This window comes from Ranitomeya imitator, chromosome 5, assembly GCF_032444005.1.
Source record: "Ranitomeya imitator isolate aRanImi1 chromosome 5, aRanImi1.pri, whole genome shotgun sequence".
Classification (NCBI taxonomy): Eukaryota; Metazoa; Chordata; class Amphibia; order Anura; family Dendrobatidae; genus Ranitomeya; species Ranitomeya imitator.
In genome coordinates this window covers 262,012,689-262,038,715 of record NC_091286.1, presented here as the reverse complement: position 1 = coordinate 262,038,715, position 26,027 = coordinate 262,012,689, and the positions used below count along the sequence as shown (strand labels likewise).

Below are 26,027 nucleotides of genomic sequence, written 5' to 3'. Positions count from 1 at the left end.
TGTATGTGATCTGTGACCTAAGCACCATGCGAAGACAAATAGAATAATGTTTAATAGAGAGGAGCAGATCTTTTGAATTTCAAATTATTCTGATTGTCTGAATTTTCCCAGAAAGTTTGATTTGTGTTGAATAGGGTTGAGCGACTTTTAGCTTTTCAGGGTCGAGTCGGGTTTCACGAAACCCCACTTTCTCAAAAGTCTGGTCGAGTGAAATCGGCCGATCCTATTGAAAAGTTGGGGTCGGGGATCGGCTGAAACTCGAAACCCAGTGTAAGTCTATGGGTTTTATTTTTACATTTCCTTCAGGGCGATATAGCAGAAAAGCCGGTAATTCAATTACTGGCTTTTCATTTCTCCTGCCAAAACCTGACATGATATGAGACATGGTTTACATACAGTAAACCATGTCATATCCCCCTTTTTTTTGCATATTCCACACTACTAATGTTGTTTTTTGTTTTGCTTGTTTACCATATTCAAAAAATGCTAAAATTGACCGGCCACTATGATTCTCCAGGTCACTATGAGTTCATAGACACCAAACATATATAGGTTCTTTTTATCTAAGTGGTGAAAAAAATTCCAAACTTTGTTAAAAAAATTGCGCTATTTTCCGATACTCCATTTTTTGTGAGCTCGGGTTGGGTGAGGGCTCATTGTTTGCAAACCAAGATGACTTTTTAATGATACCATATTGGTGCAGATATGATCTTTTGATTGCCCTTTATTGTATTTTAATGCAACGTCGCAGCGACCAAAAAAATGTAATTCTGGCGTTTTGAATTTTTTTCTCGCTATGCCATTTAGAGATCAGGTTAATCCTTTTTTATTGATAGATTGGGTGATTCTGAAAGGGGCAATACCGAATATGTGTATGTTTGATTTTTTTTATTGTTTTATTTTGAATGGGGCAAAGGGGGTGATTTTAACTTTTATATATATTTTTTTACATTTTTAAAAACTTTTTTTTAAAAACATTTTGCATGCTTCAATAGTCTCCATGGGAGACGAGAAGCTGCCATAACCCGATCGGCTTTGCTACACATACAGGCGATGATCAGATCGCCTGTGTGTAGTAGAATTCCTCACTTGCTATGAGCGCCATCCATCGGGTGGCGCTCATAGCCATCTGACAGTGACAAACATAGAGGTCTGCAGGAAACCTCTGGTTGTCATGCCAACCCATTGGTGACCCGCGATCACGGGGTCACCTATGGGTGGATTTCCATTGTGCTTCCCAGAAGCTTGTGTTAAATGTTGCTGTCAGAGTTTGACAGCAGCATTTAATTGGTTAACAACCGTGGGTGGATCACGACTCCTCCCGAGACTGTTAGCGGTACATGTCAGCTGTTCAAAACAGCTGACATGTGCCAGAAAAGATATGGGCTCACCTTCGAAACCCACATCAAATGGAGCAAGTCCAACATCAGCATACTATTACGCCCGATGTCAGAAAGCAGTTAAAAAGCTTAACGAAAATTGTCTAAAATTTACAGTCTAAAAGAAAGCAAATATATTTGGGTATGCTGTCTTTCTTTGTTTTAGTTTGCAATTCATATTTTTAGGGCTCTATTGGTATTTATACTTTTTCACTGAAGTCTCTGTCAAACAATTATATGTAAAATTTGTTCTGTATAATATTTATTCAATTATAAAAAAAAGTTATGTTTTATAAGATATATAATAAAGTTAATATTTTTACCTTTCTTAGGTTCCGGTGGCAAATTATGTTTTTTCTTAGGCTAGGTCCACATTGCATTAGGGCAATCCGTTTAACGGATCCGTTAAATGGATCCATTAAAAAAGAGCCAAAATTGTCTTGTATTTTTGCCATTGCCTTAAGGAGGTGGCTGCACGTCTGCCTGCACTTACAATAGAGTTCTATGCAGAACAAATGCTTCCGTTCACTGTGCGTTCGCTGTACAGGACCTAAAAGCGTGGTTGGAAGGTGCATCACGAACTAACGGACCGTTGCAAACGCATGCCGATTTTGACATGCGTTAGGATCCGTTACAATAATGCAAGTCTATGGGTGCGTTAACGTGTCCATTACATTGTGTTAGTGCTGTTTATTAATGTATCTGTTAAATGGATTGTCCTAACGCAATGTGGACTTAGCCTTAGATTTCACTGGCTCTTCATGTATTTTCACTGGCACCTCTGTATGGAAATTAGTGAATTTAGTGTAAAGAGTAATTTCAAGAATTATAAATTGTCCAAAAAATACTTGGTAACTTGCTTATCAATGGGTATCCCAGAGGCCCTTTAAGGTCATCAGAAAGGGGCATGAATGTCCTTGATTGAAAGCCAGAGCGAGTGGGTATGCATGTCTTCATTCTAATAATTTTCTTTTTCCTATACAATATTCCAAATATGTATTCAATTTTGAAGCCCTGTTCTTGAGATTAGTGAGTCCCAACAATCAGACCCCCACTTATCTACATGTTATCAACTGACTTTGTAATATTGGGAACAACTGTTTAATAATTTACAAAATACTACTATTGTTTATTTAAAGGCATAATGTTTAGTTTATTTCTATAAAGTAATGAAAAAATATTAAAATAATGCAATGCACTAAACAAGTAGACAAATACATACGGTACATGTGCATACATTAAATATTCTTGCATTCTCTATTAGAAAACAACAATGAGCTCCCTGTAGATATCAACAGAGCTTGCAGAAAGGAAATGTTTAATGCAATATTTAGCATTTTAATCATCTTATATTATACATCATTAATTATATCTTCCCTGGGGAAGAAAATATAGATCCAATATTTCTGTGCTGTATGCTGCTGTGCAATCACATGTCTCTATCCTTTGCCTTTCACTGCAAATTTTGTGCGTCCGGCACATTTATGAGATTACAATGGCGCAATATTCTGTGCCTATATTTAATAGCCTAGTGTAACATCTGCTATTTTAATAATTACTACATCTGTATAAAGAGGCATGTGGCAACTTCAACCCTGTGTCTTTACAGCTTGTGATTTTTTTGAGAACCAAACATTGCTTTTAATTGCTCGAAAGAAACTAGTTTATACATTTCACTAAAATATGCATCTAAATGAATATATGTATTTTATTCTGAAAGTTAGAAAGATTCCAACACATACAAGATGAAGTGACTTAGGGAAAAAATTACTTAGATCATGCCAACGAATACAAAATATGACCTTTCTTAATTTCTGCTATGAATTTTTTGCTTTTTTTGGATTTCTCTTCGTCTTCGTGTTTTTTCACTAACATCTCTGTAAATAATGTTATAATTTTCTTATAATTAGTTTTATAATCTTCAATAGCACTGAACAATATGATAAAATAAAGAATATTAAAGTATATAAATGTAATGTAAAGCAATTTCAACTTTTGAAAAAAAACAGTAGGAGAGAACTGTGCCAACCTGCGCTTAAAAGTTAATTGCTTCATATGAACAATTGTATATACATCAATTTTAGGTGATGAAAAAATACAAATAATAATCTTTTCAATTGGGTAGTTCTGTTCACTTTTATATTTTCTCACAACGTAGTTATTAGTGATGAGCAAATATAATCGTTACTCGAGATTTCCCCAGCACGCTCGGGGGTCCTCCGAGTATTTTTTATTGTTCGGAAATTTAGTTTTCCTCGCCTCAGCTAACCACTGAGCCACCATGCTGCCCTATAATAATTAAGAATAATAATTACTATTATTATATCAATCATTATTTTGTAGTTACATAAATATAGTTTATGGCAAATTGGGGCTCTATTCACATTTGCATTGGGGGCTTCATAAAAAATTATGTCAGATATCATAGAAGAAATGGTACTACTTGATTCTCTTGGACATTTGTGTTAGGGTATGTTTCCATGGTCAGTATTGGCAGCGCTTTGGATGCAGCACATATCTGCTCTGTCCAAAGTGCTGCCGGCTTTTATACGCACAGTGATTCCGCATGTGTTCATTGAACACATGTGGAATCACCACATCCTATACATTGGAAAATGATATTTATCTTGCAGAGACTGAGCGTCTCCGCAAGATAAATAGACATGCTGTGGTTTAGAAAGATGCGCTGCATGTGCGTATAGGCAGGGACGCCGGAGGCGTCTCTGCACATATAATGGAGATGGGATTTCATAAAATCCCATCCACTATGCTGTAACATCTGGCCGTTGCAGATCGGACACTGCGGTTGTACACAGTGTCCAATCCGCAGCGTTTACTGACCATGGAAACATACCCTTATGCATCATATGATGAATCCAGTACTGAAACCATCATACTATTGGAAATATCAAGTTCACTTTGCATTTGAGTTCGGAGAAGTGTTGGAATTTCTGTCTAGATTGTACATTATTTTTGATTACAGGAATAGAAGTCTGCTAAAGTAGTCTTGCCATTAAAAAAATACTAAAACCCCACAGGACTACATTAACCTCTTCATTTGTATGTGTGTAACTATATGTTCTATGCTGAGTGATGATGTGTGAAGGGGGTTCAAGAGCTGAGCTATAGTACATAGTCCATAGTGCATCCCAGAGCTTAGCTCAGATCACTGCTGTTTACTATTTACAGTCATGGCTGAAAGTGTTGGCAGCTTTGAAATTGTTACAGAAAGTGAAGTATTTCTCCCAGAACATTATTGTAATTGCACATGTTTTGTTATACACATGTTTATTTCATTTGTGCATTGGAACAACACAAAAACATAGAAAAAAAGCTAATTGAACATCATATCACACAAAACCTCTTTAATGGACTGGACAAAATTGTTGGCACCTTTCCAAAATTGTGAGAAAACAATTTTGTTTCAAGCATGTGATGCTCCTTGAAAGTCACCTGCGTCAAGTAACAAGTGAGGGCAATATAAAAATCACATGTGAAACCAGAAGTTAAAAAAGGGTGAAGTTGACTCAACCTTTTCATTGTGTATCTGTGTGTGCCATACTAAGCATGGAGAACAGTAAGAGGAGAAGAGAACTGTCTGTGGAGTTGAGAACCAACATTCTTGAAAAGTATCAAGAATCTCCAGAGATCTTTATGTTCCTTTGTCACATAATCAAGAAGTTTACAACAACCCATTGTACTGTAGCTAATCTCCCTGGATGTGGACGGCAGAGAAATATTGATGAAACGTTGCAAAGCGGGATTGTTCGGATGGTGGATTAGCAGCCCCAAAAGAAATAAAGATATAACTCAAAATTATACCCCCCAAAAAAATATTTTTATCCATTTAATCCAAGAGGCAATACTAAAAAATGTCTGTTATAAAAAATAATATAAAAGAATGAGTGCACCTCACATATTGTTAGGAGTCGAGTTTCCTCTGCTGCACAGGGGGAATCTCCATCCGTCTCCGCTGCGGTCTCCCATTGTCCTCCAGCCGCAGTGGCGTCTGCTCAGCAGGGACGTCGCTCCCAGTGTCTTGCTCGCTCTCACTCTGTACAGAGAGTTACTGCTGCTTCTTCAGCTCCTGCCATTAAAGTCAGTGCTGGTCAGCGGCGAGCGGACTTCCCTGGGACTAAGTCCTTGTTTGCGCACACTGAGCATGCCCAGAGCAAGATCTCCCGTTGGAGATCGAGGGTCATGTGCTCTGGCTCTGCAGCGCATTCCATTGGTCCTCTTGGCAGGTCTTGGAAGGGCAAAGTTTCTGTGGCCACTTCCTGTCCTGCAATTATATAAACTGCGCATGACCGCACGGCCATGCGCTAGTGTACAATTGAATACGTGTGTTTGTTGTGAGTGCAAGTCGTTCATTAAATACCCCTACCCTATTGTATGACTGTTCGCGTATGGAGTATGGCTGCTATCTAGCGCCCGACAAATCACTCAATGTGTCACACACGTATCAGCGTCTATTGCTGTGACCGCCAGTGCGGCGCCACGCGCCAGTAGTGCGCTTCCTGACCCACGTCTGGGTGCTTAGTGGTGCCTGCCAGCACGGCACAGTTCGCACTTCGGTGCTCTTATTATAAGAGTTGCCTAACACACCCTGTTGCGGTGTTGTGTCAGCAAGTGGTCTAATCGGACTTCAATCCTAGTTGGGGTTAAGTTCGCTGACTGCTTGCTCGCCTTCTATGTGCGGTACCGCGATCCTGTGACGCAACAGGATCGGTTCCTTCACGTTGGGTGAAGTTTAACCCACGCGAGTATACTTATGAGTACCGCCATATAGTCCGTCATTACTCAGCAGCAGGTTCCATCTCTGCACGGTGGACCCCGGGCTACGAACGCACCGTACACTATCAGTCTTATTATTTGGTGCGTTCCGCTAGCCGTAACACATATAGGCTAAAAATAATTATAAGTGCAGCATATAAGAATTATATATATATATATTATTGACAAAGGTGAGATATAGGAGAAATATATATATATATATATATATTTAAACAATATAGAAAAATAATCAATATCAATTATCAGGGCCACAACTGAAAATAACAACTAAAGTGCACATGTGCCAGAGTACACACAGTACCTTAGGAGGATATTAAAAGTGCATAGTGCATTGTGCTCAAATATGCCATAGATAAAAACAGTGGAGTATGCCTTTAAAAACGGCTGGAACTCGGTACCGTGCACCCGGTCAACATTCGAGTGAAATGAAACGCTATGGCAGGAGACCCAGGAGGACCCCACTGCTGACAAAGAGACATAAAACGGCTAAACTGCAGTTTGGCAAAATGTATGTTAGTAAGCCAAAATCCTTCTGGGATAGCGTCCTATGAACAGATGAGACCAAGATAGAGCTTTTTGTTAAAGCATATCATTCTAATGTTTACTGAAGATGGAATAAGCCCTACAAATAAAAGAACACAGTATCTACAGTAAAATATGGTGGAACTTCAAATAAGTTTGGCTGCCTCTGGGATCGGTTCATTGACTGTGTGTATGGCATCAAGAAATCTGAAAATTACCAATGGACTTTGGGTGTCAATGTAGTTCCCAGCAGGTCAATGACCACAAACATACTTCAAGAAGCACCCAGAAATGGATGGAAACAAAGCCCTGGAGAGTTTTGAAGTGGGCTATTAATGAGTCTGAATCTAAATCCCATTGAGTATCTGTGGAGCGATCTTAAAATTGCTGTTGAGAGAAGGCATCCTTCAAATAAGAGAGAGCTGAAGCAGTTTTCAAAAGAAGAGTGGTCCAAAATTCCAGTTGAGAGGTGTAAGAAGCTTATTGTTGGTTATAGAAAACGATCGATTGCAGTTGTTTATTCCAAAGAGTGTGCAACAAGATATTAAGTTGAAGGTGCCAGCAATTTTGTCCAGCCCATTTTTGGAGTTTTTGTGAAGCTACGTTCAATTTGCCTTTTTTTTCCTTTTTGTTGTTCCAATACACACAAAGGAAATAAACATTTGTATAAAAAAACAACTGCATTTGCAATAATTTTCTGAGAGAAATACTTCATTTTCTGGAACAATTTCAGGGATGCCAACACTTTCAGCCATGGCTGTATATGATGCTCATTAAATAATAGCGGCATTTAAACAGCTTCATTGCCAGTGCACGCTACCCCGGATCCCATTGGCCCCCAATGACATGATCATGAGGCTCTGATTAGTTACCATTTTAGCCAAGGGCTTTCTGAAGGCCCCCATTGCTGCCTTCTTAGTACTCCTATGAAGCTTAGCTATAGGCTAAGCTTCAAAAGAGGCTACAATTTATATGTTATGCTGCAGTACCATGGTACTGCATAGGTATATTATAGAAGATCAGATAAATGGAGGTTCAAGTCCCCTGGAGGGAATAAAAAAGAAAATATAAAGTATGAATATAATTTTATTTTTAATATAAAAAACACACTTCCCACAATGAAATTGAAAAAAATTAAAAAACAAAAATAAATATATTTGGAACAACCATGTCCGCAAAAGTCTGACCTATTAAAGTATAAGATTAAAAAACTTGATCGGTAAACATGATAAAGCAAAGAAAACTTGAAATACAACAATGCGCTCCACACCTCTCTAAAAAAAAAGTGCCACAAATTATGATACCAGACAATTTTGTTAAGAAATGGTTAAAGTGGACAACTAATTTCAAGTCAATGGGTTATCATTAACTATATCTGTTGCTGTAGTATGGTTTCCACTTGAAGCAGAAGATTTCAGCTCTGATTATTGATTGCCGCTGCACATGTTTTTGCCTAAGTTTGTGTGTTTTGCCCCTTTTTTTTGGTTGCGCACCTTTTGAAGTTTATTTTATATGTTCTCATATTTCTGCTTTAAGGGCAGAATTTAGTGATTCCAGATGTTTTCACCTAATAATCAATTATAATTTTTTAAAAAGTCAGAAAATGTGGCACAACTAAGCTCCAGTGCCCTCTGTGGTGTCTTTTTGAGTACGACATTTTGCAAAAGTGCGACTTTTGGAGTTAAAAAGACGCAAAAACAGTTCAACTAAAAATATTGGATTTTGGGCAAAATTCATAAATCACATGCTCTATTTGGAACAATTTGGCTGCAAAGCTGGCAACTAATAACACTAGACAAAAAAAAGGTGAATTTAAAACCCCCTACAAATGATGAATTGGGAATGGATCATATTAATTTGTATGTCACATTATAACATGATGTACCATAACAATTTAACAAAAGACTTGAAAACAATTAAAATTCTAAACATAAGTAAACACATAAATATCTATTTGTGTTCACAAGATAAACTATTACATAAGAAAAAAGATAAAGCAGATAATTACCTGGTTTAGGTTGTGTTGTTTTCTCGGGTTCTGTTGGTTCTTTGTGTTTTTTCATTGGAATCTCTGTAGAACAATTGTTACTAAAGCTTAATATACTGTGTATAATATATTTTTTAATTGCTATATATTAATATTTTCATTTTTTTTTCCAGATAAGTTACATTGTACATTTATACCTTTTATTAGATTTTTATTTGACTTATATATGTATAATTAATACATTAATAATGTTTATATTTTATTAGTTCATGTAATTTTAATACCTTTTTAAGTTCAGCTGGCAACGGTGTGAGCCATTTTTAAATATTTAAAAACTTGACAAGTCTGTCAGAGCATTTTATTATTAAATTGGCTGTTAGTTACTGCTAAGTTACCTTCATTTCTATGGTGAGGTCGCTTTAACATAACACAGCCATAGTCATGACAAAGACCTTAATAAGGTATGGTATGGAGACAGTACATGGGGACCTTAAAGTACTACGCACATCTTTTCAGGGCAGTTGAAGATTTACAGTTTTGCAATTCGCAGCAAAAAAATTTCCTGTGGATCACATTTTTTTAATAATGTCCTCTCAAAAAATGACTACATTTTATAATGTTTACATTACCTTTTTGTGGTTTTGCTGGCAATTCAGTTTTTTTGAGGGGTTCCAGTCGCTCTTCTCGCTTTTTAATTGGAGTTTCTATAAAAAGATTTAGAAGTAAGGTTTATAAACTATATTACATTTTTTTAAGAAATGATATATGGTAATGTCTACATTTTTCAGAAAAACTTAACTTTACCTCTTTTAGGGACGGATTGCAATTCAAGTTTTTTCTTTGGTTTTGATGGCTCTTCAAGTTTTTTCACTTCAGTCTCTATAAAATAATGTAACATAACATAGTAACATAGTTAGTAAGGCCGAAAAAAGACATTTGTCCATCCAGTTCAGCCTATATTCCATCATAATAAATCCCCAGATCTACGTCCTTCTACAGAACCTAATAATTGTATGATACAATATTGTTCTGCTCCAGGAAGACATCCAGGCCTCTCTTGAACCCCTCGACTGAGTTCGCCATCACCACCTCCTCAGGCAAGCAATTCCAGATTCTCACTGCCCTAACAGTAAAGAATCCTCTTCTATGTTGGTGGAAAAACCTTCTCTCCTCCAGACGCAAAGAATGCCCCCTTGTGCCCGTCACCTTCCTTGGTATAAACAGATCCTCAGCGAGATATTTGTATTGTCCCCTTATATACTTATACATGGTTATTAGATCGCCCCTCAGTCGTCTTTTTTCTAGACTAAATAATCCTAATTTCGCTAATCTATCTGGGTATTGTAGTTCTCCCATCCCCTTTATTAATTTTGTTGCCCTCCTTTGTACTCTCTCTAGTTCCATTATATCCTTCCTGAGCACCGGTGCCCAAAACTGGACACAGTACTCCATGTGCGGTCTAACTAGGGATTTGTACAGAGGCAGTATAATGCTCTCATCATGTGTATCCAGACCTCTTTTAATGCACCCCATGATCCTGTTTGCCTTGGCAGCTGCTGCCTGGCACTGGCTGCTCCAGGTAAGTTTATCATTAACTAGGATCCCCAAGTCCTTCTCCCTGTCAGATTTACCCAGTGGTTTCCCGTTCAGTGTGTAATGGTGATATTGATTCCCTCTTCCCATGTGTATAACCTTACATTTATCATTGTTAAACCTCATCTGCCACCTTTCAGCCCAAGTTTCCAACTTATCCAGATCCATCTGTAGCAGAATACTATCTTCTCTTGTATTAACTGCTTTACATAGTTTTGTATCATCTGCAAATATCGATATTTTACTGTGTAAACCTTCTACCAGATCATTAATGAATATGTTGAAGAGAACAGGTCCCAATACTGACCCCTGCGGTACCCCACTGGTCACAGTGACCCAGTTAGAGACTATACCATTTATAACCACCCTCTGCTTTCTATCACTAAGCCAGTTACTAACCCATTTACACACATTTTCCCCCAGACCAAGCATTCTCATTTTGTGTACCAACCTCTTGTGCGGCACGGTATCAAACGCTTTGGAAAAATCGAGATATACCACGTCCAATGACTCACCGTGGTCCAGTCTATAGCTTACCTCTTCATAAAAACTGATTAGATTGGTTTTAATGTGTTTTATTATGATTCTATTATTTATGCTATATCTATGTTTTTTAATACATTTCTGCTATACTTTATTTATTGGTAAAATCTCACAAGGCAATGTAATATAATATACCAGACTATAAGATGAACCAGACGATAAGACGCAACTAGGTTTTAGAGTAGAAGAAAAAATTGAAGCAAAAATGTGGTCATGATGCACTGTTATGGTGGATCTGCTGCTGACACTGTTATAGGGGTAATGTCCCTCAATTCTGTATTAATATCCCCCATCCTGGTGTATATATATATATATATATATATATATATATATATATATATATATATGTCCCCATCCAGGTATATATGATGCTCATCCTAAAATATATGATCCAATCCAGGTATACTTGGCCCCCCTATCCAGGTATAAATGGCTTAGTATTAATGTTGATTCCTCCTTTGTCCTAACTTATCAAGAAGAGACCAATTTATCTAAAAGAAAATAATATTGTACACACATATTTTGGCAAAAATATTATTCCTGTGTTTGCAGATCCATTTGGTTGTATACCCACTGAAAAATATAAAAACATTTTTTTAAGTGTTTGTTCTACAGTGTTTAATAAAGATTCTTGCAATTTTTTACTTACTTGGAATCTGCTTCCTATGTATTTATAGGTATAGTATTTAATGTGGAAGTGTCATTAATGGGTAGGCCAACTTTTGTTTATTTTGTTTCCTCAACAATCAGATGACTTGAGCTCCCATACTCATGGGTCCGCTGCACCCTGCTTGTGCATTTGTATTGAGGCCCATTGAGACAGGTAAGCATCTCTGCCTGTTTTTGGTGTGTTTTCTTGAATTTTTCCTTTTTTGGTGTTTTTCAAGTTAGAGTAGGACTGGCCATACGTAAGGATGCTTGACGCGGGTTGCCGGCTTGCATATTATGGCCAGAATATCAACTAATACCTTACATATACTTATATGTTTTGTTTTGCACATATATTTTTTGCAGGGTTCATTTGGGCCCAAATGGTTTTGTACACTGTGGCCTCTGTTCTACGGGATGCATTTTAGCACTGGGCAGCCCGCCATAGGGCGTTATTAATATGCTGGAGCCAGATGCTTTGCATTCTTTGTGTGAACACGCCACATACAGAGTGTAACAACTCTGCTGGCATCACAGCATGGCCTCACATCTCTCACACAATCTTACCCACTGCTACAGGCCATGATGTGCTTTCTCTTTAATGCCAGCTCCATGTTCTATGTCTCTGCTCTGTACATGCTTCATGGCTATGTGTATAGGGGGCCAGCGCCTGAACTCTCTGGTTCTTATAGGAATCAGGTGCATCTGTCCAATCAGTTCCTGACCAATTGCCAAGAGGCCTCCAGTATATAGGGCAGCTCCACCCTGTGGTCTGGGCCTGTGCAATGTGTTAGCTCAGTTAGTGTTTAGCTGCTGAGTTTGCCTGGCCTTGCTCTGAGTTATTCCCTCTGAGCTTTTCTCTGTGCTTTTGCCTTGTTCTTGTAGTCCGCCCTCCAGGAGGCAGAATATCCTGGTCCCTGTGTCTTTGTCCCTGTGTCTTGTTCTATTGCCTTGCCTGTACTTTGTCTTTTCTCGGTCTCCTTGTCTGTGGCTCCTTCCCTGCTTTCTTTCCTTGTGTTTTCTGTCTGCTTACACTCCGCACTCTTGCGGCTCTGCACTCAGATCTTGCTTCGCACTCTCTGGCTTTGCTCTGTGGCTCCGCTCTTTGCGGTTCTATCTGGCTCCGCTCTTTGCGGTACTATTTGGCTCCGCCTCCAGCGTCTCCGCTCTTGGCGTTACCTCCAGCGTCTCCGCTCTTGGCTCCGCCTCCAGCATCACTGCTCTTGGCTCCGCCTCCAGCGTCTCCGCCTTTGGCTCTGCCTTCTCCTTCTCTTTTCTTAGTTCCACCTTCTACTTGTTACTTGGTCCTCCTGTGTGAACAGGTCCCTACCTGTTTCTTCATACCTCATTCCTTTCTGCTTGTTTCCTTTCCTGCACCTCCTGTGTGAACAGGTCCCTACCTGTTCCTTCATTCTCCTTTCCTTCTGGCTTGTTTCCGTACCTGCATCTTCTGTGTGTACAGGTCCCTACCTGTTCCTTCATCACACTCACAATAGGACTGCACTCGGGTGTCATCTGAGTGCAGCCTGATTCATACTCCACATCAACCAGTCCTGTGTATCCTGTGTTCCTGCCAGTCCTGCCGTTCCTGCCCTGCCTTCCAGTCCTGTGTTCTCTGCAGTGCCTCCCAATCCTGTGTTCCTGCCAGTCCTGCCGTTCCTGCCCTGCCTTCCAGTCCTGTGTTCTCTGCAGTGCCTCCCAATCCTGTGTTCCTGCCAGTCCTGCCGTTCCTGCCCTGCCTTCCAGTCCTGTGTTCCTGCTGTTCTAGCCAGTCCTGTTTCCTGCCGTGTCTCTGCCAGCCCTGAGTTCTCTGCCGTGTCTCTGCCAGCCCTGTCTCAGCCGTGCCAGCCTACTCGTCTGTGTTCCAGCCGTGCTCTTCTGCCAGTCCTGCCTAATGCCTGCACCAATCCTGGTGTTCCTGTCTCCCAAGTGGGATCAGCAGCCACAGCCAGACACCACCCTGGAGTAGCACCTGGCAGCTGCCTGCTGCACAAGCCTGTCCTCACCATCAGAGGCTCCAGTGAAAACCCAGGCAGCTGTCATAGTCACTCCCCTTCCAGGGTAGTCTGGTTTGTGGCACAGTGGGGCCACAAACCCCCCGAGCTCACGCCCACCAGTCAGGGCGTGAGCGTGACACAGACTATGTATCTTAGTGCATTGGTGTACCACACGGCCAAACCCTTATTGAAGGCTGGCTGTTTCATTAGGTATTGCACCTGTGCATTTGCTATTTTATTTGGGTCCACTGCACCCTGCTTGTGCATTTGTATTGAGGCCCATTAAGACAGGTAAGCATCTCTGCCTGTTTTTGGTGTGTTTTCTTGAATTTTTCCCTTTTTGGTGTTCTCCCATACTCATTGTAGAGTTGTTCAAATCCATCAGTAACAGTGGGTAAGGACAAAATTAGTCTTTTTCCTACTTTCGGCATGCTTCAACAGTCTCCATGGGAGACAAGAAGCTACAATAACCTGATTGGTTCTGCTGCATAAAGGCGATGATCAGATCACCTGCATGAAGCAGAATTGCTGACTTACTATGAGCGCCGACCACTCTGGTCATCATGCCAACCCATCAGCGACCCGCGGTCAAGTGACACTTCTGCCGATGAGCAGGATTTCTGGCACATTGACCAGAAGCTCATGTTAAATGACACTGTCAGAGTTTGACAGCAGCATTTAACTAGTTAACAGATGTGGGTGGATCGCAATTCCACCAGTGGCTGTTAGAGGCACATGTCAACTGTTCAAAACAGCTGATATGTGCCAGAAAAGATGTGGGCTCAGGGAGGAAGTCTGACATCAGCTTACTATTACTCCTCATGTCAGAAAGGGGTTAAAAGAAGTTAAAAACAGAATGCATGGTATAGTTCCAATACTAATACTCAGGCAACTGGAGGCTAAGCATTGGCCTCCAAGTCTGGCAGCCACAATGGTCTACTAGGTCCTTGCAATAAGCAGTGTGTAAAAGACTGTGTGTGTCAGTATGAGAGTGACAAGTTTAATATACTGAAATACATAAATTTACACAATTTCATACCCATGTTCAAAACAGCTGACCTGTGCCGGAAAAGATGTGGGCTCAGAGCCGTAGCCCACATTAAAGGGAGGGAGTCCGACATCGGCGTACTATTACTCCTGATGTCGGAAAGGGGTTTAAAGAAATTCAAGACAACTGGAGCCACAATGGTCTATTAGGTCCTGCAATAAGCAATGCCTAAAAGACTGTTTGAGTCAGTGTGAGAGTGACACGTTTAATATACTGAAATACATAAATTTACACAATCTCATATACAAGTTTCTCTCACTAAATTAAAATATCAAAAAGTTCATTTATTTCAGTTCTTCAATACAAAAAGTGAAACTCATACATGGAGTCTTTACAAGCAGAGTGATCTATTTCAAGTGTTTATTTCTGTTAATGTTGATGATTATGGCTTACAGCCAATGAAAACCCAAAAGTCATTATCTCAGTAAATTAGAATACTTTTTTAACACCAGCTTAAAAAATGATTTTAAAATCGGAAATGTTGGCCTACTGAAATGTGTGTTCAGTAAATGCACTCAATATTTGGTCAGGGTTCATTTCGCATCAATTACTGCATCAATGCAGCGTGGCAAGGAGGCGATCAGCCTGTGGCACTGCTGAGGTGTCATGGAAGCCCAGGTTGCTTTGATATTAGTCTTCAGCTCATCTGCATTGTTGCGTTTGGTGTCTCTCATCTTCCTCTTGATAATACCCCACAGATTCTCTATGGGGTTAAACTCGGGTGAGCTTGCTTGCCAGTCAAGCTTAGTGATACTGTTGTTTTCAAACCAGGTATTGGTACTTTTGGCAGTGTGGAGAGGTGCCAAGTCCTGCTGGAGAGGGAAATTTCCATCTTCAAAAAACTTGTCGGCAGAGGGAAGCATGAAATGCTCTAAAATTTCATGGTAGATGGTGTTAGGGTTGGCGGAACGCACCAAATATATTTATTAAATGAGATAGGTGCGTTCACCACTAAGCACCCAGACGTGGGTCAGGAAGCGCACTACTGGCGCGTGGCGCCGCACTGGCGGTCACAGCAATAGATGCTGATACGTGTGTGACACGTTGAGAGATTAGTCGGGCGCTAGATAGCAGCCATACTCCATACGCGAACAGTCATACAATAGGGTAGGGGTATTTAATGAACGACTTGCACTCACAACAAACACACGTATTCAATAGTAAGACAATACTAGCGCATGGCCGTGCGGTCATGCGCAGTTTATATAGCAGCAGCACAGGAAGTGGCTACAGTACCTTTGCCCTTCCAAGACCTGCCAAAAGGACCAATGGAATGTGCTGCAGAGCCTGAGCACATGACCCTCGATCTCCAACGGGAGATCTTACCCTGGACATGCTCAGTACGTGCAGACAAGGACTTAGTCCCAGAGAAGTCCGCTCGCTGCTGACCAGCACTGACTTTAATGGCAGAGACTGGAGAAGCAGCAGTAATTCTCAGAACAGAGTGAGAATGAGCAAGACGCTGGGACTGACGTCTTTGCTGAGCAGACTCCACTGCGGCTGGACAAGAATGGGAGACCGCAGCGGAGGTGGCTTGAGATTCCCCCTGTGCAGAAGTGGGAACTCGACCCCTAACAACTGATCTGTGATGTCCCCCCCTGGGACAAAGTAAAAAAAAATTTTTCCAAATGTGTAAAAAAAATATTCCAAAATAATGAAAAAAAAAAAATATTATTCCCATAAATACATTTCTTCATCTAAATAAAAAAAAAACAATAAAAGTACACATATTTAGTATCGCCGCGTCCGTAACGACCCGACCTATAAAACTGTCCCACTAGTTAACCCCTTCAGTAAACACCGTAAGAAAAAAAAAAAACGAGGCAAAAAACCACGCTTTATTATCATACCGCCGAACAAAAAGTGGAATAACATGCGATCAAAAAGACAGTTATAAATAACCATGGTACCGCTGAAAACGTCATCTTGTCCCGCAAAAAACGAGCCGCCATACAGCATCATCAGCAAAAAAATAAAAAAGTTATAGTCCTGAGAATAAAGCGATGCAAAAATAATTATTTTTTTTGTAAAATAGTTTTTATCATATAAAAGCGCCAAAACATAAAAAAATGATATAAATGAGGTGTTGCTGTAATCGTACTGAATCCGAGAATAAAACTGCTTTATCCATTTTACCAAACACGGAACGGTATAAACGCCTCCCCCAATAGAAATTCATGAATAGCTGGTTTTTGGTCATTCTTCCTCACAAAAATCGGAATAAAAAGCGATCAAAAAATGTCACGTGCCCAAAAATGTTTTCAATAAAAACGTCAACTCGTCCCGCAAAAAACAAGACCTCACGTGACTCTGTGGACCAAAATATGGAAAAATTATAGCTCTCAAAATGTGGTAACGCAAAAAATATTTTTTGCAATGAAAAGCGTCTTTCAGTGTGTGACGGCTGCCAATCATAAAAATCCGCTAAAAAACTCGCTATAAAAGTAAATCAAACCCCCCCTTCATCACCCCCTTAGTTAGGGAAAAATAAAAAAAAAATGTATTTATTTCCATTTTCCCATTAGGGCTAGGGTTAGGGCTAGGGTTAGGGCTAGGGTTAGGGCTAGAGTTAGGGCTAGGATTAGGGCTAGGGTTAGGGTTAGGGCTAGGGTTAGGGCTAGGGTTAGGGCTAGGGTTAGGGCTAGAGTTAGGGCTAGGGTAAGGTTAGGGCTAGGGTTAGGGCTAGGGTTAGGGCTAGGGTTAGGGCTAGTGTTAGGGCTAGGGCTAGGGTTAGGGCTAGGGTTAGGGTTGGGGCTACAGTTACGGTTGGGGCTAAAGGTAGGGTTAGGGTTTAGATTACATTTACAGTTGGGAATAGGGTTAGGGTTAGGGCTAGGGTTAGGGCTAGGGTTAGGGTTGGGGCTACAGTTAGGGTTGGGGCTAAAGTTACGGTTAGGGTTTAGATTACATTTACGGTTGGGAATAGGGTTGGGATTAGGGTTAGAGGTGTGTCAGGGTTAGAGGTGTGGTTAGGGTTACCGTTGGAATTAGGGTTAGGGGTGTGTTTAGATTAGGGTTTCAGTTATAATTGGGGGGTTTCCACTGTTTCGGCACATCAGGGGCTCTCCAAACACGACATGGTGTCCGATCTCAATTCCAGCCAATTCTGCGTTGAAAAAGTAAAACAGTGCTCCTTCCCTTCCAAGCTCTCCCGTTTGCCCAAACAGGGGTTTACCCCAACATATGGGGTATCAGCGTACTCAGGACAAATAGGACAACAACTTTTGTGGTCCAATTTCTCCTGTTACCCTTGGGAAAATACAAAACTGGGGGCTAAAAAATAATTTTTGTGGGAAAACAAAAAGATTTTTTATTTTCACGGCTCTGCGTTATAAACTGTAGTGAAACACTTGGGGGTTCAAAGTTCTCACAACAAATCTAGATAAGTTCATTGAGGGGTCTAGTTTCCAATATGGGGTCACTTGTGGGGGGTTTCTACTGTTTAGGTACATTAGGGGCTCTGCAAACGCAATGTGACGCCTGCAGACCAATCCATCTAAGTCTGCATTCCAAATGATGCTCCTTCCCTTCCGAGCCCTCCCATGCGCCCAAACGGTGGTTCCCCCCACATATAGGGTATCAGCGTACTCAGGACAAATTGGACAACAACATTTAGGGTCCAATTTCTCCTGCTAACCTTGGAAAAATACAAAACTGGGGGCTAAAATATAATTTTTGTGGAAAAAAATTATTTTTTATTTGCACGGCTCTGCGTTATAAACTGTAGTGAAATACTTGGGGGTTCAAAGCTCTCACAACACATCAAGATGAGTTCCTTAGGGGGTCTACTTTCCAAAATGGTGTCACTTGTGGGGGGTTTCTACTGTTTAGGTACATTAGGGGCTCTGCAAACGCAATGTGACGCCTGCAGACCATTCCATCTAAGTCTGCATTCCAAATAGCGCTCCTTCCCTTCCGAGCCCTCCCATGCGCCCAAACGGTGGTTCCCCCCCCACATATGGGGTATCAGCATACTCAGGACAAATTGGACAACAACTTTTGGGGTCCAATTTCTCCTGTTACCCTAGGGAAAATACAAAACTGGGGGTTAAAAAATAATTTTTGTGGGAAAAAAATTTTGTTCTATTTTTATGGCTCTGCGTTATAAACTTCTGTGAAGCCCTTGGTGGGTCAAAGTGCTCACCACACATCCAGATAAGTTCCTTAGGGGGTCTACTTTCCAAAATGGTGTCACTTGTGGGGGGTTTCAATGTTTAGGCACATCAGTGGCTCTCCAAACGCAACATGGCGTCCCATCTCAATTCCTGTCAATTTTGCATTGAAAAGTCAAACGGCCCTCCTTCCCTTCCGAGCTCTCCCATGCGCCCAAACAGTGGTTTACCCCGACAAATGGGGTATCAGCGTACTCAGGACAAATTGGACAACAACTTTTGAGGTCCAATCTCTTCTCTTACCCTTGGAAAAATAAAAAATTGGGGGCAAAAATATAATTTTTGTGAAAAAATATGATTTTTTATTTTTACGGTTCTATATTATAAACTTCTGTGAAGCACTTGGTGGGTCAAAGTGCTCACCACACCACTAGATAAGTTCCTTAGGGGGTCTATTTTCCAAAATGGTGTCACTTGTGGGGGGTTTCAATGTTTAGGCACATCAGTGGCTCTCCAAACGCAACATGGCGTCCCATCTCAATTTCTGTCAATTTTGCATTGAAAAGTCAAACGGCGCTCCTTCCCTTCCGAGCTCTCCCATGCGCCCAAACAGTGGTTTACTGCCTCATATGGGGTATCAGCGTACTCAGGACAAATTGGACAACAACTTTTGAGGTCCAATTTCTTCTCTTACCCTTGGAAAAATAAAAAATTGGGGGCAAAAATATAATTTTTGTGAAAAAATATGATTTTTTATTTTTACGGTTCTGCATTATAAACTTCTGTGAAGCACTTGGTGGGTCAAAGTGCTCACCACACATCCAGATAAGTTCCTTAGGGGGTCTACTTTCCAAAATGGTGTCACTTGTGGGGGGTTTCAATGTTTAGGCACATCAGTGGCTCTCCAAACGCAACATGGCGTCCCATCTCAATTTCTGTCAATTTTGCATTGAAAAGTCAAACGGCGCTCCTTCCCTTCCGAGCTCTCCCATGCGCCCAAACAGTGGTTTACTGCCACATATGGGGTATTAGCGTACTCAGGACAAATTGGACAACAACTTTTGGGGTCCATTTTCTCCTGTTACCCTTGGTAAAATAAAACAAATTGGAGCTGAAGTAAATTTTTTGTGTAAAAAAGTTAAATGTTCATTTATATTTAAACATTCCAAAAATTCCTATTAAACACCTGAAGGGTTAATAAACTTCTTGAATGTGGTTTTGAGCACCTTGAGGGGTGTAGGTTTTAGAATGGTGTCACACTTGGGTATTTTCTATCATATAGACTCCTCAAAATGACTTCAAATGAGATGTGGTCCCTAAAAAAAAAATGGTGTTGTAAAAATGAGAAATTGCTGGTCAACTTTTAACCCTTATAACTCCCTAACAAAAAAAAAATTTGGTTCCAAAATTATGCTGATGTAAAGGAGACATGTGGGAAATGTTACTTATTAAGTATTTTGTGTGACATATCTCTGTGATTTAATTGCATACAAATTCAAAGTTTGAAAATTGCGAAATTTTCTAAATTTTCGCCAAATTTCCGTTTTTTTCACAAATAAACGCAGGTACTATCAAAGAAATTTTACCACTATCATGAAGTACAGTATGTCTCGAGAAAACAATGTCAGAATCACCGGGATCCGTTGAAGCGTTCCAGAGTTATAACCTCATAAAGGGACAGTGGTCAGAATTGTAAAAATTGACCTGGTCATTGACGTGCAAACCACCCTTGGGGGTAAAGGGGTTAAAGCTCTAAGGGTGAAGGAGTTAATGCTGCTATCAGCTAGCTCTGCCCGACTCCATGATAAATATTTCTATCCTGGAGCATTAAGAACTTAAAAGTTTTTCAAAATTGATTTATAATTACATTGCCGTTAGTTACTTTTCTTTCTATTCCCAGAAAGATATTTCATCAATTGTCAAAAACCTACATGAAATTAAAAAAAAACAAAATAGTTAAATTATCATACAATTACCTTTCTATAGCTCTGTAGGTATTAGATATTGTTGATTTTTTATTTTTTACAGAAGAACGAGGGCTTTGCTTGGATTAAGAGTGTAATAAAGATGGAAAACCTGTGTATTTAATAATTTCATTAAAAGATTTTATTCCTAATGTGTGTGTATTTTTTTTAACCCTTTCATACTATTGGATTAATAATGGAAAGGTGTCTTATTGACACCTCTCTATTATTAACCGGGCTTAATGTCATCTTATAATAGCAAGGTGACACTAACCCCTTACTACCCCATATGCCACCACTACAGTGCAATGGGAAGAGAAAGGCTAAGTGCCAGAATTGGCGCATCATATAGATGTGCCTTTTCTGGGGTTGCTGGGTGCTGGTATTTTTAGCCAGGTGGGTCAATATCCATGGCCCCTTCCTAGGCTATGAATATCACCCCGCAGCTGGCTGGAAAGCCTTTCTGGCTATTACTTATAGAAGGACCCCATGTCATTTTTTGGGGGGTCCCCCTATTAGAATAGCCAGTAAAGGTTAAATATACAGCTGTGGCTGATATTCATAGACTGGGAAGATCCATGGGTATTAACCCCTTCCCAGGCTACAAATATTGGCCCCGGCCATCAGCTTTCCCTCTCTGGTGAAGAAAGTTGCGCTGGAGCCCACACAATTTTTTTTGCTTGTAGGGTGGAACTCGCGGAGCCAATAAACAGGCTTCCACATTATTTATTCATGATTTTCTGGGCCGGGATCCATTACACGTCCATTTTGCAAGCCGGTGAGAAAATCTCGCCATATGGATGCCAAACAGATGTCACACAGATGTCACATTGATGCTTAGATGCGGAAAAATCACATCCTCACATTGCACACGGATGACATACGGATCACTGTTTAGGAACATTTCTGCGATTCTTGACCATGAAATGTGGACCAATCTTTTATATGGTATGTGTGACTCCAGCCTGAGGAGGACTGTGGAACCCATATTTTGTGAGTGGGTGGCTGTGAGAATTATCATACTGTGTGTGGAAGGTTGTAGGGGCATCATAATGTGGGTGCCATTAGATTGTGTGTAGAGTCTGCATGGACAATTTTACTTTGTATGGGGGCCATTATATAGTATGTGGTGCCATCATATTGCTGAGCTCACCATACTCTTCAGAAAGCTGTAGTGATCATCATATTGAGAGCTATTGAGAACATCATACTATGTGTAAAAGTGTGTAGTAGCCAACATAGCCATCATTCCATGTCTGGAGGGCTGTAGGGGTAGGTATCATAAAATGTGTAGGGAACTGCATGTGTGGGCTAAGGGAAACATCAAATTGTGTGTGAAGTTGTGGAACCATTATACTGTGTGTGAGAGACATAATGCTACGTGTGGTGATTATCACACTAATGGAAGTGAACTCTGAAATGTTATGCTCTATGGGTAAAATGACTGTAGACAATTTGTACTGTAGAGTGAGGACTGTGGGGGTATCGCACTGTCGGAGCCTCATAATGTGCATGGGGAAACTGGGGTAAAATGTTATTGTATCGTTGGCATTATAAGGGATTCATTGGGGAGCTGTGTGGACATTATACTGTGCTAAGGACAGAATGAGGACATTGCACCTAACCAGGTGCACTGTCCAACATCATAACATGTAGAGGGCACAATGGGGCATCATACTTTCTTAAGTCATCATTCTGGGCATGTAGAGGTTTCTTTGAAGACTGATTGTGCATGGCAATTCACTGTATTATTGGAAGCATCATACTCTTTTGGGGGCCACTGAAGAGGTATCATAGTAGATGAGAATACTAAGGGGCTTTCATAAGGGCACAGGTACTGTGTGCATGTCCCTCTCTCTGTCTTTAAAAGTTTGTATGTATGCCCTTCTGTGACTGTGCCTATGTACAGCGACCCCAACTATTCCACTGAATATTTTTGGGGTGAAGGAGTTGTGTGCCAGTTAGGATTTTTGCTATGAAATCCATGATTTTGACAGATATTGTTTATTCTGCTAAAGCATTGAGGTGCCATACCTACATGTAACTGCTTTTTGTATATACTTAACATGTTTTTCTGTGATTCTGGACATTTAAGTTAAATTCCTGTGGCTTATGCTTTTTTTAAAGTTTGCATATATTTTAAAAATAAATTATTTACATAAATGCTTTATTCAATAAAAATATGTATGCAATTCACAGTAATTATAGTTCCTAATTTAGAATATTCACTGAAACAGTCACCCCTTCCACCTCACACTGTACTCTCTATTTTTTTTAATGTCTCTTGATTTATATTAAATATTAAAACCACAGAATGTTTTAACTAGCCAAATTTAGAGGAACATTACAGTAAATGTAAAGACATACTCTATTTGTAATTTGATTTTAGATATGTTACTAAATTTGATTTATTTCATAGATCTGCAAACAACAAAATGACTGGAAATAATATAAAGTAAAGATGATATAGATAAACAAAATATATTATTTAAACAGTTTATCTACAAGTCTAAGGAAGTAGAATATGTAAACTTGGTAAGTATAAAATGTAATCTACCTAAATAAATTCTACTTCTCCCTCTCCTGCAGAGAATCTTAACAGTTGTAACTTCTATCTCAGTAATGTAATAATCTGTCTCCATTAGAAACAGATTTTACCCAGGAATTGAGAATTTTGCAAATTAATGGTTAGTCCTGGTCTAGAAAGGATCACATTTCTCTGATAGAATGCTTCACAGAGTTTCTTATTTTCATATGTACAATTGATTTATGGTAGTTAAATTAAAATGATGATCACTCTTTAATTTTACCAGCAGCATTATGGATTTTCTTGGCACACAGATTACTAAAGCAGAATAAGGCCTTTGGGTTCTGTATAAATCAAAAGTTGTTATTAACCCCTTCATGACCCAGCCTATTTTGACCTTAAAGACCTTGCCGTTTTTTGCAATTCTGACCAGTGTCCCTTTATGAGGTAATAACTCAGGAACGCTTCAACGGATCCTAGCGGTTCTGAGATTGTTTTTTCGTGACATATTGGGCTTCATGTTAGTGGTAAATTTAGGTCAATAAATTCTGCGTTTATTTGTGATAAAAACGGAAATTTGGCGAAAATTTTGAAAATTTCGCAATTTTCACATTTTGAATTTTTATTCTGTTAAACCAGAGAGATATGTGACACAAAATAGTTAATAAATAACATTTCCCACATGTTTACTTTACATCAGCACAATTTTGGAAACAAAATTTTTTTTTGTTAGGAAGTTATAAGGGTTAAAATTTGACCAGCGATTTGTCATTTTTACAACGAAATTTACAAAACCATTTTTTTTAGGGACCACCTCACATTTGAAGTCAGTTTGAGGGGTCTATATGGCTGAAAATACCCAAAAGTGACACCATTCTAAAAACTGCACCCCTCAAGGTACTCAAAACCACATTCAAGAAGTTTATTAACCCTTCAGGTGCTTCACAGCAGCAGAAGCAACATGGAAGGAAAAAATGAACATTTAACTTTTTAGTCACAAAAATTATCTTTTAGCAACAATTTTTTTATTTTCCCAATGGTAAAAGGAGAAACTGAACCACGAAAGTTGTTGTCCAATTTGTCCTGAGTACGCTGATACCTCATATGTGGGGGTAAACCACTGTTTGGGCGCACGGCAGGGCTTGGAAGGGAAGGAGCGCCATTTGACTTTTTGAATCAAAAATTGACTCCACTCTTTAGCGGACACCATGTCACGTTTGGAGAGCCCCCGTGTGCCTAAAAATTGGAGCTCCCCCACAAGTGACCCCATTTCGGAAACTAGACGCCCCAAGGAACTTATCTAGATGCATAGTGAGCACTTTGAACCCCCAGGTGCTTCACAAATTAATCCGTAAAAATGAAAAAGTACTTTTTTTTCACAAAAAAATTCTTTTAGCCTCAATTTTTTCATTTTCACATGGGCAACAGGATAAAATGGATCCTAAAATGTGTTGGGCAATTTCTCCTGAGTACACCAATACCTCACATGTGGGGGTAAACCACTGTTTGGGCACATGGTAAGGCTCGGAAGGGAAGGAGCGCCATTTGACTTTTTGAATGAAAAATTATTTCCATCGTTAGCGGACACCATGTCGCGTTTGGAGAGCTCCTGTGTGCCTAAACATTGGCGCTCCCCCACAAGTGACCCCATTTTGGAAACTAGACCCCCCAAGGAACTTATTTAGATGCCTAGTGAGCACTTTAAACCCTCAGGTGCTTCACAAATTGATCTGTAAAAATGAAAAAGTACTTTTTTTTCACAAAAAAAATTTTTCGCCTCAATTTTTTCATTTTCACATGGGCAGTAGGGTAAAATGGATCATAAAATTTGTTGGGCAATTTCTTCCGAGTACGTCGATACCTCATATGTGGGGGTAAACCACTGTTTGAACACTCGGCAGGGCTCGGAAGGGAAGGCGTGCCATTTGACTTTTTGAATGGAAAATTAGCTCCAATTGTTAGCGGACACCATGTCGCGTTTGGAGAGCCCCTGTGTGCCTAAACATTGGAGCTCCCCCACAAGTGACCCCATTTTGGAAACTAGACCCCCCAAGGAACTTATCTAGATGCATATTGAGCACTTTAAACCCCCAGGTGCTTCACAGAAGTTTATAACGCAGAGCCATGAAAATAAAAAATAATTTTTCTTTCCTCAAAAATGATTTTTTAGCCTGGAATTTCCTATTTTGCCAAGGATAATAGGAGAAATTGGACCCCAAATATTGTTGTCCTGTTTGTCCTGAGTACGTAGATACCCAATATGTGGGGGTAAACCACTGTTTGGGCGCGCGGCAGGGCTCGGAAGGGATGGCACGCCATTTGGCTTTTTAAATGGAAAATTAGCTCCAATCATTAGCGGACACCATGTCACGTTTGGAGAGCCCCTGTGTGCCTAAACATTGGAGATCCCCCAGAAATGACACCATTTTGGAAACTAGACCCCCAAAGGAACTAATCTAGATGTGTGGTGAGGACTTTGAACCCCCAAGTGCTTCACAGAAGTTTATAACGCAGAGCCATGAAAAAAAAAAAAATATTTTCTCAAAAATGATCTTTTAGCCTGCAATTTTTTATTTTCCCAAGGGTAACAGGAGAAATTTGACCCCAAAAGTTGTTGTCCAGTTTCTCCTGAGTACGATGATACCCCATATGTGGGGGTAAATCACTGTTTGGGCACATGCCGGGGCTCGGAAGTGAAGTAGTGACGTTTTGAAATGCAGACTTTGATGGAATGCTCTGTGGGCGTCACGTTGCGTTTGCAGAGCCCCTGATGTGGCTTAACAGTAGAAACCCCCCACAAGTGACCCCATTTTGGAATCTAGACCCCCAAAGGAACTTATCTAGATGTGTGGTGAGCACTTTGAACCCCCAAGTGCTTCATAGAAGTTTATAATGCAGAGCCGTGAAAATAAT

At 40.1% G+C, this 26,027-nt stretch overlaps 1 protein-coding gene across 25 annotated transcripts in view; it reads right to left on the bottom strand.

Moving 5' to 3' along the window:
* LOC138637428 (titin homolog) overlaps window positions 1–26,027 on the bottom strand; it is a 1,151,517-nt gene that overhangs the window by 315,446 nt on the left and 810,044 nt on the right. For 23 of the 25 annotated variants that reach the window (XM_069726100.1, XM_069726106.1, XM_069726124.1 and 20 more), the window contains 3 exons: window positions 9,487–9,561; window positions 9,312–9,386; window positions 8,704–8,766 (listed from right to left, as the gene is read on the bottom strand). In XM_069726100.1, coding sequence (XP_069582201.1) covers window positions 8,704–8,766; window positions 9,312–9,386; window positions 9,487–9,561 — 213 coding nt within the window. The remainder of the gene's footprint in view (window positions 1–8,703; window positions 8,767–9,311; window positions 9,387–9,486; window positions 9,562–26,027) is intronic. The other 2 variants (XM_069726120.1, XM_069726123.1) reach the window with 1 other exon arrangement.